Genomic DNA, 17,844 nt, shown 5'->3' on the forward strand with positions numbered 1-17,844 from the left:
GCCTTGGTGTGTTTCTTCTTGGGTCCAACTTCTTTGGAGCTCTCTGAGCTTCCTGGATTTCCTGGAAGTCTATTTCCTTTGCCAGAATGGGGAAGTTCTTTATTATTTGTTCAAATATGTGTTCAATCTGTTGCTTTTTCTCTTCCCCTTCTGGTGCCCCTATAAGTCGGATGTTGGAACGTTTAAAGATGTCCTGGAGGTTCCTAAGCTTCTCGTTTTTTTGAATTCTTATTTCTCCATTCTTTCCTGTTTGGTTGTTTTTTTTTTTTTTCCCCCTCTGGTCCACTCTATTGTTTTGAGTCCCAGTTTCCTTCCGTCATGTTGGTTCTCCGTGCATCTTCCTTCATCTCTTTTATGGTAGCCTGCATTTTTTCACCTAATTTGTGCCCAAAATAAACCAATTCTGTGAGCTTCCTGATCACCAGTGTTTTGAACTGTGCATCTGATAGGTTAGCTATCTTTTGGTCACTCAAAAGGATGAGTCCTGGGGCATTGATCTGTTTTTCTGTTTGAGACATGTCTCTCTCTTTTTTTTTTTTTTTTTTGGTCTGGTCGCTCTTGTTACGGTGAGGGGTGGAGCCTTAGGTGTTCACTGAGGCTGGGCACCCCAGTCGCCAGACTGTGACATTGTATGTGGGTGTGGGGGTGGGGGCGGAGGTGGGAGGGAACAATGGCGGTAGCTCCGTTCTCCTGGGACCTCAGTCCCTTCTCTCGGATCCTGGGTTGTACACTCTGCCCTGGTCCACAATCGTCGCCTCACTGGGTCCGCCAGCTACCGCTGGCGTACTCAGGGTCCACCCGCTGAGATCTTGTGCGCCCCAGATGCCTTAATGCGCTCCCTCCTTGTTGCCTTATGCACCCAGTTCTTCCTCTTCTCTGGGAGCCATGACCCTATGCTGACCCTGCGCCTGCTGCTTGTCTCCGCCCCTCCTACCAGTCTGGATGAACGGGTCTACTTCAACTTGTTGGCTGTCCAACTTCCATTCAGATAAATTCTCTGTCAGTTCTGGGTGTTGTTCTGCCTATAAATTGTTGTAGTTCTAATTTTGGTTGTGCGTGGAGGTACAGTGTGTCCACCTATGCCTCCATCTTGCCAGAAGTTGACATTTTTTATTGCATTTAGAGAAAGATACATTTTTGTGAGAGAGAAGCATCAATTGGTTGTCTCTGCAATCTAGGCATGTGCCCTCATGGGAAATCGTGATGCTCTAGCCAACTGAGCCACAACTGTTAGGGCCAAAGACTTAGCTAACCATGAATATCTAAAGCAGGGGTGTCAAACTCATTTTCACCAAGGGCCACATCAGCCTCACAGTCACCTTCAAAGGGCTGAATGTAAATTCAGCTCCTTAACAATTAACGAGTAGTTACATTTATATAGTTGTAAAATTATTTTGACCCTTTGGGGGCAACCATGAGGCTGATGTGGCCCCTGGTGAAAATGAGTTTGACACCCATACTCTAAAGAGACTACTCTTCCCTTGAGTAGGTGCTTGTACACTGACCATTTTGCTACTCTTCTTGTTTACATGTTTTCAGTTATATTAGAAATTATAAATCCTTCATATATTTTTGTTTATTCACAATTTTTGTAAATTGATTAGGTCCTTTTAATTTCCATTCAAGATTTATTGATATTACTGAAGTAATTTTGAAATGTTGATTTTAGGGGATTTTTTTCCCTGTGAGAAGCAGGAAATTTTACATGTTTCTAATATTTATTTGGTTTAGATTTAGGGGTTTGTTGATGGGGAGTTTTACTATATAGAAGCTACTTCAGTTAAGAATTTGATGGACTCTAAAATGCTGGGGGGTTTTCCACTGAAGTCTGATGCAAAACTGATAGAAATAGGTGACTAATATTCAATAACAGCAACTTGATTGTGAAGATTGAGAATGTAGAGAGAGATAGCTGTGTTTGTTAGGACTTTAAATAAATGAGAGACCCCAATTATTGAATACAATACTCTGAAATTTTTGGTGCCCTGGAGATGATTATTTTCTTGATTGTATATAGTTCTGAATTGCTTTTGAGGAAAGGAAGTGAGTGCTTGACTTTTCCACCTTCTGTTTTAAGAGTTTATAGAAAAGCTTTGCAGACTGTAGTCCAAGCTATTTCTCATAATCATTACATTCCAGGGTAGCATTAAGGTGTCTTTGCATAGTGAAAAATTATAAAAGCAATATGTCATTAAGGAAAATTTTGGGGAAATTAGTGCTTAAACTTCACAATCCTACCACATCATGAGATATCTAACACTTTAGTGTATAACCATCTAGATAACTATATTATTGCATGTGCTCTGTAATCTCTTGAACATCTCTCAGTGTTAATATGTTGTCATTTAAAAGTAATTTTTGCTATTAGTACACAATTGAATTGATGTGCTGAAATGAAATTAATTTAGCCAGTCCCATTGTCATGCACATTTTCTAATTTTTTACTGTTAATATGGCCACATTCTTGTTTCTTTCAGATGAGCTCTCAAAAGTGAGATTATTCAGTTAAAGAATATGCAGAGTCTTCAGGCTTTTGAATAAAAAAAGTTCAGGTGGCCTCTGAAAATATACCAGTTTATACTGTCAGAAATAATGTATGAAAAGGACCGTTTTAATTTAAAATGGTTTTATTTGGTAGGTGAGAATGGTATTTGGTTTCATTTATGTTTCATTTATAGTGATGTTGAATTTTTAAAAATCTCCATGAACTTTTGGTATTACTTGTTAGTCACCTGTTTTTGTCTCTGGCCCAGTTTTTGTGGTATGTACCAATAATAGTAAATGATCTAGTAGTAGCAGCAGCTGCAGCAGCAACACTTGAAATGTACCAGGCTCTATGTCAGTGTTTTCTGTACCTTCATTTATACCCATCATGTGAGACAAATGATACTCATTTTACAGTTGAATGATCTGATTTTTGATGGGATTGGCTTGCCAAGGGAAGTGTTTGAGCTTGGAATTGAAACAGGTCTGTTTGACTCCAAAGCCTCTGAACCCATAACTGTAAGGATGTATTTGTTTAATTTTTAAAAAAGGTTTTATTTATTTTTAGAGAGAGGGAGTGAGAAAGGGAGAGAAATGTCATTGTGTGGTTGCCTCTCATTCCTCAGGGTATGTTGACCAAATCAGTAAAGGATATGTAATTGGGGGAGACTGTTAGTATTACACACAATAAAATCAAAGTCTGAAATTTTCTTTAAGCTAGAACCAGGGAATAGGATAGATATAAGATAATAAAATGGTATTGGAAATGTAAAATTCTGTCCTGTGCTTGATGTAAAGAAACTCAACAAAATAGTTGTCCAAATGCAGGAACTTAACATGTTTTAATAACCGAACAAGAATTAAAGGTTTTACTTAAGAGTGATTTCTGCATGTGGTGACAGTGCCCGAGTTGGCAGAACTAATAGCATCTTGATAGTATCCAGAATGTGTTCCACTCCTGCAAGAGCAGCCACTTTGGACTACTGTGTTCCAAAGGACATTAACAAATGAAATAAGGTATAATAACTTATTTTCATAGAAAATGGTCAGGATAATGAACAGTTTGAATGAGATATTTTAAACAAAGGAAAAATAATTCAATCGCTTATGAATGGTTAAAAGAGAAGAGCTAAGCCAATTAAGTTTTAGAATTGAGTTTTCAGGTTGTGAATTCCTTGGCTTTTCTCGCATTTGAAGAGGCTTGGTCAACAGTGAATGAGCAGTGATGTTTTAAGGGAAATTTAACATTCTTTGAAGAAATTAGAAGGCACTGAGCTACATAATTTAGTTTTTGTATCATTGAAATTCTGGGAATGTTTTTTGTAAAGACCTTCATTTTAAAATTTTTCTTGCATTATGTTACCCATTTTTACTTTGAAAGGAAGAGTTTTTTGTGTTTTGTTTTGTTTTTTTAATTACAGAAATGCTCATTGAAGAAAAGTTAAACCTGCAAGCAAAATATTTACTTAAAACCTCAGCACTAAGCCCTGGCTGATGTGGCTCTGAAAGGTCACTGGTTTGATTCCTGGTCAGGGGGTGTGCCTGAGTTCAGGGCCAGGTCCCTAGTTGGGGGTGGCTGAGAGGCAACCATTTGATGTTTCTCTTCCTCTCTTTAAAAAACAAAACAAAACAAAAAAAAACTTCAGCTCTGAGAGATAACCACTGTTAATATTTTGAAGTTTTGGTCTATTCTTTCTCATGGATAACTATTTACTTACTAATATGTTTTATACTATATTTTTACTAGTATGGAATTATTATTATTTGTTTTAGAGCTTACATTTTAAACATTTTCTACTTGGGAAATTTATAACATGTTTCTAAGTGGCTTTCAAATATTTTTTTTGTCACGGGATTTTCAAAACTTAGAGTCACAGTTTCTCTTTCTATGCCAAACATAGAATCACCTAAAATTTATTTAACATTGTCAATTGCTTAATTAATACAAGTAAGTAGACCCTGCCTATTGTTTGGCACTTATCCTCTAAGAATTTTCATGTGAACCTACAGAAACATGTACTGGTTTACTTAGTTAGAGCAGTGGAAGTGCCTGTTCCCTTCTGCACCCCATTCGATTTTCATTCTTTTGTTAGCAAATTTGACAGGGAAAAAAATGTAATTTTGTTGTTTTCTAGGAGCATGTTAAATTGTGTGACCTGTCATACATCATTTTTCTATTTGCTATAATAGGATCTTTAAAAATTATTTGAACAGGTAATGTGTTATATGTACATGTGTAAAATAACACCGTTCCCATTTCAGCCTCTGTGTTTTGGTAGCAGCTGTCTAGATTGGTGTGTTTGCTGTCTACACCCCCCCCCCTTTTTTTTTTTTCTGAGTGGTTTTAAAGTTACAGGCTTAGTATTTCACTTCGTTACTTCAACATGGTTGTCTCCAGGTACTATCAAAACAAAAATTAACATTAGTTCAATATTATCTTGAATGCAGTCCATGTTAAAGCTCTAGTTGTCACAAAAAAAAAAAAAAAAGTTCCTTTGTTTTAATCCCGTATCCAGTCAGGTTGCACATATTGCTTTCTTAATCTAGTAAAAGCCCCCTACTGCCTTTTTGAGGAATTGCAACCACTCATGTTATATAATGTCCCCACAAACTTGAAGTTGTCTGTTTTTTTGCCGGGGGGGGGGGGTTGTTTGGTGTTTTGTTTTTTTTGTTGTTGTTGTTACTACTACTTTTTAGAGTGAGGGAAAGGGACAAAGAGCGTCACATCACATGTGAGAGAAATGTCAGTCAGGGCATTGCTTCTTGCACATGCTGTGCCCAGGCACCAGATGCACAACTCAAGGCACATGCCCTGACAGGATTCAAACCAGCAGGTAGTCTTGAGCTTTTTGGGACAATGTCCTACTAACTGAGCCACACAGGTCAGAGCTGAAGATGTCTGTGTTCCTGTATGTATATTCAAGTCAAATGTTTTTCCAAATATCACAGAGGTGGTAGATATTTCTTATTTTTTTCACATCAGGAGGCATGTAAGTGATGACCTCCATGTCCCCATTCCTTTATAATCAGTCAGTAATTTGTTGGGTAATACTTGGAGATCATATAATTTGTTTACCGTGACACAAAGTTTCAGTCAGTGATTTTAGCATTGACATTGACATTTGCCTGCATCAATTGTTGATGTGATGTTTACCAAACATATTTTTAAGTGGCATTTTTAAATCTTTTAATTTCAGTATTTTCTTAAAGCAGCTTTTTGTGCTTATGATTTGTTTTTTCTGCCTTTTATCTGTTATTCTTATATCTTTTGGGGGACTCCTGAGATTTTTCTTTAGGGTTTAATGTATAATTTTTTACATTTAAACTTTGATCCATCTATAAATGGTTTTGGTGCACAGAGTGAGATTTGAGATTAGTTCCCCACCCCCCTTATTTTTGGATGGCTACTTGGTACCATTTACTGAATTAATCATTTCCCCTATTTATAAAATATTTTGAGTATTGTCTTAGTTTTACTTAAACTTTTTAAAAGGCTTTATTTATGAGAGGAGGGGAACGAGGGAGAGAAACATGGATATGCAAGCAGTTGGTTGCCTCTTGTACGCCCCCAACTGGGGATCTGGCCTGCAACCCAGGCATGTGCCCAGACTGGGAGTTGAACCAGTGACCTTGAAGTGCACAAGTGGGCACTCTGTCCACTGAGCCACACCAGCCAGGGCTTAGTTTTAATTATTAAAATTAGCAGTTAACATAATTTATCTAAAAATTGCCAACTTTGGTGTGTGTGTGTGGACTGGAAATGTCCTAAGAATACAACTGTATGCTGTTTTCTCATTCTGTAGTCTTAGCATGATATTCTACCTTGAGATCATGTCTGGGTTTTGTTTTCTTTCTTTCATTCTTTTTCTTTCTTTCATCATATCTGTGTTTTGATGAATAATAAGCTTTCAGGTTGGAGCAAATTAATGTACCTTGTTCTCTTTGTAGACATACAGGCAGGTCATTGTTGGCCTCTCTGAAGAGGCCAGAAGGAAATAGTTGATGTGCAATAAAGATATACATAGATCCCTGGCTGGTGTGGCTCAGTGGATTGAGTGCTGGCCTGTGAGCTGAAAGGTTGCTGGTTCAATTCCCAGTCAGGGTACATGGCTTGGTTGCTGGCCAGGTCCCTGGTTGGTAGTGGGCGTGCAAGAGGCAACCACTCATTGATGTTCCTCTCCCTCTCTTTATCTTTCTCTTCCCCTCTCTAAAAATAAATAAATAAAATCTATTGTTTTTTAAAAAACGATATGCATAAAGAAAAATTATGGGCTATATAAATATGAAAGTAGTATGGGAAAGGGTACCAAAAAGGATTTAAAGGGACAAAATAAGAACTCTTTAAGTGTCAAAGAACAACAGCTCAGGTCAGATGATGATGCTGTAGGTGGAGCAAATACAGTGTCGAAAAGCTGAGAAGCTGTTGACAAATTGTGAAAGACAGTGTAAAATAGAAAGTCTTTGGACTCAAAGATCAAACGTCTTTTTAAAAAATGGCCAACTCATTGCTGCCATCTAGTGACACTTTGTCTTTTAAATCATAAGGAAATAGATTAGGCATATGGCAGTTGCATCTAATTTGAATTAAATGTAGAGTCTAGTCTAGGTTTTAAGAGATAGTAATGAAATAAGGTAGGATTCTAAATTTCCTAGTCTGTGGCAAGTTACTACATTTTTTGCTCTCTAGTATGATTTAACATCTGATAAAAGCCATACTTGGTGACATCTTCAGTTTCTTTTTTTGAACCAATATATAATGTTATATGAGTAAGTACAATGTGATTAGTCTGGGAATAGGGCGAACAGGTAGAAAACTGGCTGAAGTGTCCAGTAGAATCATCTTACGGCTTGTTTACTTACTTTCTGCTCCCCCTCACTTGCAGTAAATATGCCCAGATACAATATTGAACACAGTATAACTAAGTGGCACTGGTTTGTCAAGTATTTATCTTCCATCCCCTCAATCCCTTTCCACTAAAGATGGCATAATAGTTAGTGGCCAGTACATAAAGGCAAGGGAGCTGAAGGCTTGATTCCAATTATAAATTGATTTGGCCCAGCTCCCAGCAAATTCCAGGACCTTTGTAACCCGTGTTTCTGGACCATTTGAACCATGTATTTCTCATACTTGTCAGCTCAGTCTGCCTTTCCTACCTTGCTTGGTACCTCTTCCTGGCAGAATTTTCTTGACATTTAATGTAAACTTAGTAATGACTAGTTGTTATAAATATTTCCCAAGTGTTTAGCTAGATTAACAGTCCAAGAAAGGGTTGCCTGTCTTAAGAGGGCAGTCAGAATAACTCAGACTTGAGAATGAACATCTGGAAATACAATTCAGAGTTTTGATTGTAGGATATGACTGGTATGTTAGAAGTGTAGGAATCAACACATTTCTGTATCCACTAATCTTGTCCTTTACACTGCCACTAAAATCTGTTTTTATTGCTTTTACATAAAATATATGATAAAATAGACACATAGATTCTTTGGTGTGTAATAAGGCAGTAAAAGTAACTGAATACTCCTGGGTTTTAACTTTTACTATCCAGGTAAGAAAAGCCTTAGTGATTCTTTAATGATAAAAATCATGGGAATAAGTACCTGGGGTGAAAAAAAAATACAGTAATACAGACACATGCATGCACACTCAAGTATGAGAGGCTTTAGTGCTGCCACTCAGTAACCTTTAGATAATAGTCTCCTGCCCGCTCCCCCGCCCCCCTTTTTGTACCCTGGCAGAATTCTGTTTTTCCGGAAACCATATCCTCTTGATCTCCACAAGTGAATTAAACAGGATGTAGAGTAACCAGGGGGACATTTTATGTATTGACTTTACTCAACTAATTTTAAGAAAGAAACAGATTCTGTTTTTTAATTCTATGCTCTTTAATATTGAGTTTAAGAAATAATGACTTTGTCTTAAAATGAATTTGACTTTAAAGTGGCTGCTGAGAAAACTTAAAGGCTGTAACTAGACTACTTTCATCTTTGAAGAATTAGAGTATGTAGGATGTGCAAGAAACTTTGGATAACTCAAAACACGGGAGAAGTTAGAATTTATATACTATATACTAGACCTGTGAACTGTACATTATTCTCCATCAAGATACTAGACTATTGGTTAATGTTAAAACTAATTCATGTAGATTAATGTCATTTCATTATTTTAAAGCATTATTAGACCATTAGTACATATATTGGTACGTTTCTCAAAACATTTGAATGCTTTTATAAAACAAAATTTTAAAGCCAGAATTTTTGTTTTAGATTTTATTTATTTTTAGAGAAGGAAGGGAGGGAGGGAGAGAGAGAGAGACATCAATGTGCTGTTGCTAGGTGTTACGGCCTGCAACCCAGGCATGTACCCTGGCTGGGAATCAAACCTGCGACACTTTGGTTCTTAGCCTGCGCTCAGTCCACTGAGCTACGCCAGCCAGGGCTTAAAGCCAGAATTTTTAATATTTGTTAATAATTAACCAGAAGCAGCGTACCTACAGAACGTTTTAAAATATTTTTGCTGTGTTTCCTAAGCACAAAATTTTTATATATATATATATATATATATATATATCCTGTTATATATTGTACAACTGTGTATACTGCTTTCTGACTTAAATACTTTTTCACAATTTCCACATTTAAAATGATTTGTAGATTTTCTAAAGACGGCAGTTGCTGGTAATTAGACTACTGGATTATTAAACATTTATTTTTAAGATATGTGTGTAGAATATGACTATGTGCTACATATGTATATAAGATAAAAAGCAAAAATTGACCCATTCCTTCTGCAGCTTGCTTTTACATTTGAAATCTGATGTATTTAAGACTATGCCATTTGGTTGGATTTTTAAGCTGGTCAGAGCAGTCTCTCCCATTTTTCCCTTTCCAAGTACTTTAAAAAGTTAGGAGAAATTAGCCCTGGTTGGCGTAGTTCAGTCGATTGAGCGCGGGCTGCGAACCAAAGTGTTGCAGGTTTGATTCCCAGCCAGGGCACATGCCTGGATTGCAGGCCATAACCCCCAGCAACTGCACATTGATCTCTCTCTCCCTCTCTCTCTCTCTCTCTCTCTCTCTCTCTCTCTCTCTCCCCCTCCCTCCCCCCCTCTCTCTCTCCCTCTCTCTCTCCCTCCCCCCTCTTCCCCCCCCCCCCATCTTCCCTCTCTAAAAATAAATAAATCTTAAAAAAAGGAAAAGAGGAGAAATTGACCTTCTTTGTCAGGGCAGATTTTCCAAAGTGTAAACCTTTATGACCCATGAAGCAATCTCAAATATATTCATTTCGATCTGTACCATTTCTATTAGTCTATTTTAAAAACACTATTGAATTATTATAAAGCAAAGTCCCTTGTAACTACTACTTAAGTTGGGAAAAATAGAACTTAGCCAGCAAGGTTTATACTTTAGAATGATCCTGTGACAGTCCAGAAATAAATGGCAGAACACTGAAAGAAAGAAAATGTGATCCAATGATTTTACACCCAGCAAAACTAACGTACAAATATAAGGAACAAAGGCAAACCGTAATAACATGCAAGAACTGAGAACCTATTCTTATGAGTTCTTTCTAAGTAATATATTTGAGATAAACTTGGGACATCATGGTACCTATAAGATAGAACTTACAAATACCACAAAAAGACATGTATAGAAGGGTCACGCATGAGTCTAAACAAGTCTTTTGTCCTAGATTCTTATGTCAGGATATACAGATGACAGAAAAGTATGTAGAATTGTACTAAGTATGAAATTTCTGAAAAGGTAGACTGGGAACTGCAGGTCAAATGCTCTGGAGTCTTCAACATACAAATTTTAAGTTAAAGGGATGGGAGGGGAACTTATAAGGAGTTTTGAAAGACATCAAATGTTTTAATGTTAGACTGTACTGTCCAGGAATACACATTTAGATGATAGAATTACTTAAAAAGGAAGAAAGGGATAAATACAGAGCAGTAGTTACTTTTGGGAGAGAAAAAAGATTGAGAATGAAATGATGGATATGGGGCTTCTGTGTTAGGTTTAAGATTACAATTGCAGAAACTAAGCTGTTCTTGCACCATTGAACCTTTTTACTGCAGTACCTTGTACTCACTATTGGATCAGGCAAAACACTCCTTTTCTCAAAATTGGTTCTTTCCAATAAATACTAGCAGGATATTTTGGGACTCGATTTCTAGGTCTTTTAATTTAGACTCCTAGTTGCTTCTTCCTCAGTCAGTGATAAACCATGCATATTGGCTTGCTTTTACCAGCTTGCATTTTGGGAGTTTTAATTGTGATACCTTGACACCAGAGTTTGTTGTAAATACTGTCCATGGGTTTTTGGCTTTATTATGTGGTTGTTTTTATGTAAGGATTCAGAAACATTCCAAAACTATGCCACGCTGTTGCTGCTTTCTTCCAGGAGTCCCAGTAGTTTATGTGCATTTAGGGTATTTACCATTTTTTTCTACCCCAAATAACCAGAGATAGGGTGAAGTATGACCCAAAATCATTTGGTTATCTCTAAAACTTTTGGAAATCTGTTCTTTCTCTTTAATAAAAGTTTAAACAATAGTACTGCCCTGACCGGTGTAGTTCAGTGGGTTGGACATCATCCTGCAAACCTAAAAGTTGCCAGTTCAATTCCTGGTCAGGGCACATGCCTGGGTTGCAGGCCAGGCCCCCAGTTGGGGATGTATGTGTAAGAGGCAACCAGTTGGTGTTTATCTCCTTTCTCCCTCCCTTTCCCCCTCTCTGTAAATAAATAAAATCTTTTAAAAGTAAATAAACAGCAATACCACTAGAATCATCTGTTCCTCTTTGCTTCCTAAAGTGGCTCTGGTGCCTGGTACTTAGCAGATTCTCAAGAAATGTACAATGAAGACAGAGTAATTTGTAGTAATTACAGAGTAATTTGTAATTTAATTCTTTAGGAGGATGTGTTTCTAGGAGTGGGATTAATGGATGTTTGGGGTTCACTTGTCTTTACTATTGTTCCTATCTTGATTAATTCTTATAGTAACTATGGGCATTGAAAGCTAAACTATTGACCTTAGCCCAGCTTTTGAAACTGGGATCATATTATTTTTTCATTAACCATTCATGATTTTTGTATTGAATTTGGAAACCATGTTATCAAAAAAAAATGAGAAAGTCCTATCCTTAAATTTAGAAATGACAACCATTGGTAGTACCTTTTTATTTTGTTTATATGGGAGAGAGACTGATTTGTTCCACCCATTAATGCATTCACTGGTTGATTCTTATATGTGCCCTGATTGGGGATCAAACCCAGAACCTTAAGGTATTGGGACAATCCTCTAACTAACTGAGCTACTGTGCCACGGTTATTTTGTATACCTGCGTGTCTTCTCTACCAGTCTTTTCAAATAGGGTTCCTTGAGAGAATTGAGCCCTAATACATTAAGGCAGCAATTTGCCGAAGCACGCTGGTGCACCACAAGAATTTTTAAAACATGAAATACCTGACTATTTAGTTGGGGGTACTGGCCTCAAATGACAACAGCCAGCACAGTAGCCGTCCATTGTGAATGAATCAAAATTATACCTTTTTTTTGTTGTTCAAATTGACTAAACTATTTTTTGGTGTGCCACAGAATTTTAGTAATTAATTAGTTTATATGTGCCATGAGATGAAAGAGGTTGAAAATCGCACCCTAAGGCATTTTTCGTATGTAACGAATTTTGTTCTGTATAACTTGGTATTGGCTATGTAACATATTTGTGAAAATTGAGAAAACAGTTATTCAAAGCCATTTCTGATTTGTGGTTCAAAGAAGTATATGTGAAGGGGATGAGTATACATGAAAGGGATATAAATTTAATGTCAGTTCTTTGGTGTTTTCACTTAATGTTCAGTATGCTGGTGGCAGGTAGAACTACCCTGTTTGGTAGGTTTATATTTTAATTCTCAATGTTACAAGGATTTTGGGCAGTCAAACTCAGGTTGAAAGGCTATGGGTGATTCTCACTGCCTACTGTGGGTAAGTTTGTATTGTTTAGTCTAAAAAAAATGATAGGAACTACTCTTTATAAAGCTATAGTTTAGAAACAAAATAGATTGTCTTTTGAATTTCAGAGAAAATAGGATGGAAAAGCAGTTCTTACATCTTTCAAATTAGTACTGCTTATGAAATGACTATATATTTTAAGGGTCAGAATGGGAAGGGTCATGTATAATTGATGTTAACTGCTTATTATATATGTATATATGAGGCATTTTAACAATCCATGAGAACTAGTTTGTTGTGATTTCTCTTGAGGATTGGAAAAATAACATTAGGCACTGGTATCTTTAATCTTAAAGACTGTTACTCTAAATCTAAGGTGGATCTATCATAATTTTGAGTTGAGTTGGTGGTTGAGTGGCAGGGGCAGGAGACATACAAAAGCTAAAACAATGCCAAAACATTAAGATTGAACCTACCATACATAAAGATAATTTTTGTTTCAAAATGGCCTGTGGAAATGTGTGCTCTTTTCCTTAGTTCCTGTGGCCTTTTGATTTCATGCAGTGTTTGTTATCACCATCCAGTATTATTACATGTCCCAGCTGTATTTTGTAGGTTATTACATAAAAAGGAAGTAAAGAGCCATCACATTCTATAAAAAGATGATACTATACTTCAGGTATCTGGCATATTGTAAATCAATTGAAGTTCCTGGAAATAAGTATTTCCAGAGTGAATGAATTGCCTTTTTCTAGTAAGGTTAATTATACTTGAAGGGTATAGTGTCAGTTGTCCACATTAATCTTAACTAATGGTTTGTGGGCAGAATTTGGAGTTTTTTTTATATCTTTGGGAGACTGAGACTCTTTAGTAAAAGCAGTGTGCAAGAAAATGGAATTGTTGATGACAAGCAATGGTTAGATTAACATGACTGGCAAGGTAAAAAACAAGTAGAAATTGTTAGTAGAGAGCTTAGGGCATTCTAATTTGCTTGAGGCCTTTAAAACAGAGGAGTCATTTGGAATTAATGTTCAAGAACATTGTGTTGCCAAGAGTCAATGAAGATTCTTTTGTCCCCTTAAAAGGATGAGTCTAGTACTGTTCAAATATACTAGAGAAGGGAAAATTGAATTTCTGTAAGGGGATATATTCAGGGGATGTAAAATATGAATAGTAATAGACTGAGGTTGACTGCTATTGCGCTCTAGTCACAGTGGTTCAAAATAAGGGTAGAGAAATTTTTATCTTGTTTTTAGCATCTTTTCACCTTTATGCATTTTTTTCTTCCAGTTTCAGCTTTGTGAGGAACCTTATCATCAAAGACAATGGCCAGCAATGTTACCAACAAGACAGATCCTCGCTCCATGAACTCCCGTGTATTCATTGGGAATCTCAATACTCTTGTGGTCAAAAAATCTGATGTGGAGGCTATCTTCTCAAAATATGGCAAAATTGTGGGTTGCTCCGTTCATAAGGGCTTTGCCTTTGTTCAGTATGTTAATGAGAGAAATGCCCGGGCTGCGGTGGCCGGAGAGGATGGCAGAATGATTGCTGGACAGGTTTTAGGTAAGATCTGGGTTGAGTTAATTTTTTCATTGATTATATAATTCATATATAAGAACTTTTCTGTTTGTATTGTTCTCTCTCCCATGCAATAATTTTAATAGCCTGAAATATTCTGGATGTTGTGGCTGACTTCAGTGTAATAAGAATGTTAGGTTTATAGATATAATGGGCTAAATATGGATTTTATTTGTTGTTATGCCATGTTGAGTAGTTGAGACTAGATAACCCTCAGTTGGTAGTCTTGAGTAAGATAGAGGAGGCAGGAATGCTATTTCATAAGGTACAGTTGCTGCCGTAATAAATGGCTATGCCCACTGCTCACAGTGGACTGGAGGAAGACCATATAACCTCTTCACTCATGGGCTCCAGAGTCAGATTGCTTGGCCGTGTATTGGGGCTTCACATTGTATATTGGACAGCTTATGTAGTTTGGCTGAGTCTTAAATTTTTTTTAAGATTTTATTTATTTTTAGAGAGGGGGAGGGAGGGAGAAAGAGAGGGAGAGCAATATCAGTGTGTGGCTTCCTCTTACATGCCCCCCACTGGGGAGCTGGCCCGCAACCCAGGCCTGTACCTGACTGGGAACCAGACCAGCGACCCTTTGGTTTGCAGGCTGACACCCAGTCCACTGACTCACACCAGCCAGTGCTTAAATTTTCTCTTCTGTTAAAATGGAGTTAGTAGGACCTCAGAGTTTATACTTGGGGTTGTTAGGATAATTTAGATAAATTTAAAGAATTGAGACAATTTGTGAAAAGCTTCTAGTAGTTCAACATGTTTTAGCAGTGTAAACTCTGGTTGTGTAGTTTTAGATAGTAGTTCAACCAGTAGTCTTTTCTCTGATGTACCATGTTCAAATGTTGAGAAATGAGGTCTGAGCTCTGCTTAGATAGTTTATACTCTAAACTTTAGACCTCATTACCTATTAAGACTGTTACAGATCCTAAGTATGTTTCTAATGATTACAGAACTTCATTTTCTTGAATTTCTTTTTAATCCTCATGCAAGAATATGTTTATTGATTTGAGAGAGAAAAGGAGTATCAATGCAAGGTAGAAACATCAGTAAGTTGCCTCTCATATGTGTGTACCCTGACCAGAAATTTTTGAATCTGCAACCTTTTGGTGTATGGGAAGATGTTCCAGCCAACTGAGCCACCTGGCCAGGGCTCTGGAATAATTTATTAATTGCTTATGAGTTTCTAGGATTTGTTGTCAGTCGTATAATCTGATATAGTTTATTATTTTCTGGGATGTGAGTATTATGGAAGCTGAAGTGTTTGTAATACAAGTCCATTTCCGGTCTTTGGAATACTGTGGTGGCTTAAATTTTTGTTTTGTTTTCAGCATTTTCCAGGAGTTTGTATTTAGTGTAATTTTTTTTTTTTTAAGATTTTAAAAATTATTTTACTTTTAGAGAGACAGGGAGGAAGAAAGAGAAACATCAGTGTTTGGCTGCCTCTCGTGCGCCCCCTACTGGGGAACTGACCTGCAACCCAGGCATGAGCCCTGACTGGGAATGGAACCAGTGACCTTGTGGTTTGCAGGTCACTGAGCCACACCGTCCTGGGCTGTATTTAGTGTTTTAAAAATGCATAATGTACAACAAATTTGAAGTCTGACTTCATATTTATCAACATTTACATAGCTTCTCTTCAGGTTGGAGTAAATTTTTTTCCCCTTAAGCATTCCCTTGTTGATGTTTCCCTATAACAGATCTCAGAACCTCAGCATTTCATGATTATAACATTTAATAAATGTTTACAACAAACAAAGTGTAGAAAAGTCTCAACAGCTTTTGAGACCATTTTGGTCTGGATTTTTGGTTGTAGATTTTTGATGACTTATTATAGCTCTTTCACTCTAGAATACAATTTTTGTGTGATTTGTATTTTATTTACAAATATTTCTCAAATGCTATATTTTAAAAAACCCCAGTGGCAGTGGATTGCAACCCAGACATGTCCCCTGACTGGGTATCAAACTGGTGACCTTTCAGTTCTCAGGCTGGCACTAAATCCACTAAGCCACACCAGCCAGGGCAAAAAACTTATAATCCTTAACATTCAAGATAGAGCAGTTGTGATTGAGAATACACAAGAAATTTTCATTATCATTTGTCCTTCACTCAAACAAAGTACAGGAAAACTCAATATATAAACTTTGACATTTATAAAATTGTTGTGGTAGAAATGAACTAAGACAAGTTTTGTGAGATGTCTGAAAATAAAGCCACATTTTTAAAATTAATTTCTCTCATAGAAATTTTTAACACCAAAGCAAGAGAAAAAGCAGCCTGTATGTTATGTACGTCTCTCTTAGATGAACAGATACCAACATGTGGCTGATCTTATGTTTATCAGTCTTTTCTGTTTTCACAAAATTTTTTGTTGAGTGTTTTTAAGACTTCAGTATATATCTAACAAATGAAAACTTTTAACAAAATGCAAACCCCACTTCCATACACACATTAAAATATTTGTAGTGACATTTAATCTGTTGGAGGAGTCTCTAGTGTTTTCCCCCAAACTAAACTGATTGCTTCCTTGTGACATTATTTTTTCTATTCCTGTTTTGTATAGTGATCTGGAGTGATGTTGTCCGGTAGAAACAATGTGAGCCATGTATATAATTTTTAAATTTGTGAACAGCTTTATTAAAAGAAGTAAAATAACAAGTGATAATTATTTTAGTAATATACTTTAACACCCAGTACACCCAAAATATTGTCATTTTGTTATGTAATCATTGAAAAATGTGATTGGGGCATTTCACATTCTCTTTTCATACAAAGTCTTTGAAGTCCAGGATGTATACTTCAGACATAATATATTTCAAATGTTAAATAGCCACTTGTGGCTAGCAGCTTACTGTCTTGGAGTCTGCAAATCTAAAGACTTGATTTAATTCAGATTCTATTTCATTTGCTGAAAATATTTAATGGGTAGTGTTATATACTTCATACTGTACAACATCAGATGGCCTAACATGGTTTATCATTTTTGGTGAGATTAAGAAAAATTTATCACCTGTCTGTGATGAAGTTCCCCATGCTTAGGTAGTTCATTAGGGGTTTCAAATAGATTTTCTAATCCCTTTTGCACTACTGTAATTTTTGTAAACTGAACAGCTTGTTGTTAATACTTGATTTTTCAGAAAAACTCTTCAGCCCTGACTGGTATGGCTCAATGGATTGAGTATCAGCTTGCGAACCAAAAGGTCGCTGGTTTGATTCCTAGCCAGGGCTCATGCCTGGGTTGTGGGCCAGATCCCCAGTTGGGGGCGTGTGGGAGGCAGCCAATCGATGTTTCTCTTGCTCACTTTCTCTTCCTCCCATCAAAAATAAATAAATAAATAAAATCTAAAATAAAACAAAAAAATACTCCTCAAATTGGAAAGGCAGGATAAATCTTTTCAAATTTTGGTGTAATTAGTTGATGCTTATAGCATCCTTTAAATATAGTCATTGCTTTCGCTTAGTGTCATTATGAATTCATGTATTTTAAATAGGTGTGCTTTTAGTCTGTTGCAAATTATTCTTAGGAGCTCAGAATATTTTAGCCAGTGGATCATCTTTAACTTGGTCCCTGTATCCTTGAGACTTTCCTAATGGAATAATGTATTATTTCCTCGTTTTCTGGCACCACAAGATATTCCAGGTCATGTGGTATGTATCTTGACCTTAACTTGGAATTTGCCACTTTTGCCAAAGAACCTTGGCTCCTTTTAATGGGAATAATTTAGAAACCACTATCTGTGTATCAGGAGTGTTTATTTTTACTGCATTTGAATTGCTACTGGCTAGATTCAGTGAGCAGACTAGGGGGTACTTAACACTTTTT

The 17,844-nt window shown here is 36.6% G+C and overlaps 1 protein-coding gene across 10 annotated transcripts in view; it reads left to right on the forward strand.

Annotated features, from left to right (window-relative positions):
• Window positions 1–17,844, forward strand: part of HNRNPC (heterogeneous nuclear ribonucleoprotein C) — a 61,144-nt gene that overhangs the window by 16,889 nt on the left and 26,411 nt on the right. For all 10 annotated transcript variants that reach the window (XM_045823869.1, XM_045823868.1, XM_045823867.1 and 7 more), the window contains one exon: window positions 13,728–14,003. In XM_045823869.1, the coding sequence (XP_045679825.1) occupies window positions 13,763–14,003 (241 nt within the window). In that variant the 5' untranslated portion in view covers window positions 13,728–13,762. The remainder of the gene's footprint in view (window positions 1–13,727; window positions 14,004–17,844) is intronic.

Source organism: Phyllostomus hastatus, unplaced genomic scaffold (assembly GCF_019186645.2).
Source record: "Phyllostomus hastatus isolate PE091 unplaced genomic scaffold, TTU_PhHast_1.1 phas_scaffold_501, whole genome shotgun sequence".
Lineage (NCBI taxonomy): Eukaryota > Metazoa > Chordata > Mammalia > Chiroptera > Phyllostomidae > Phyllostomus > Phyllostomus hastatus.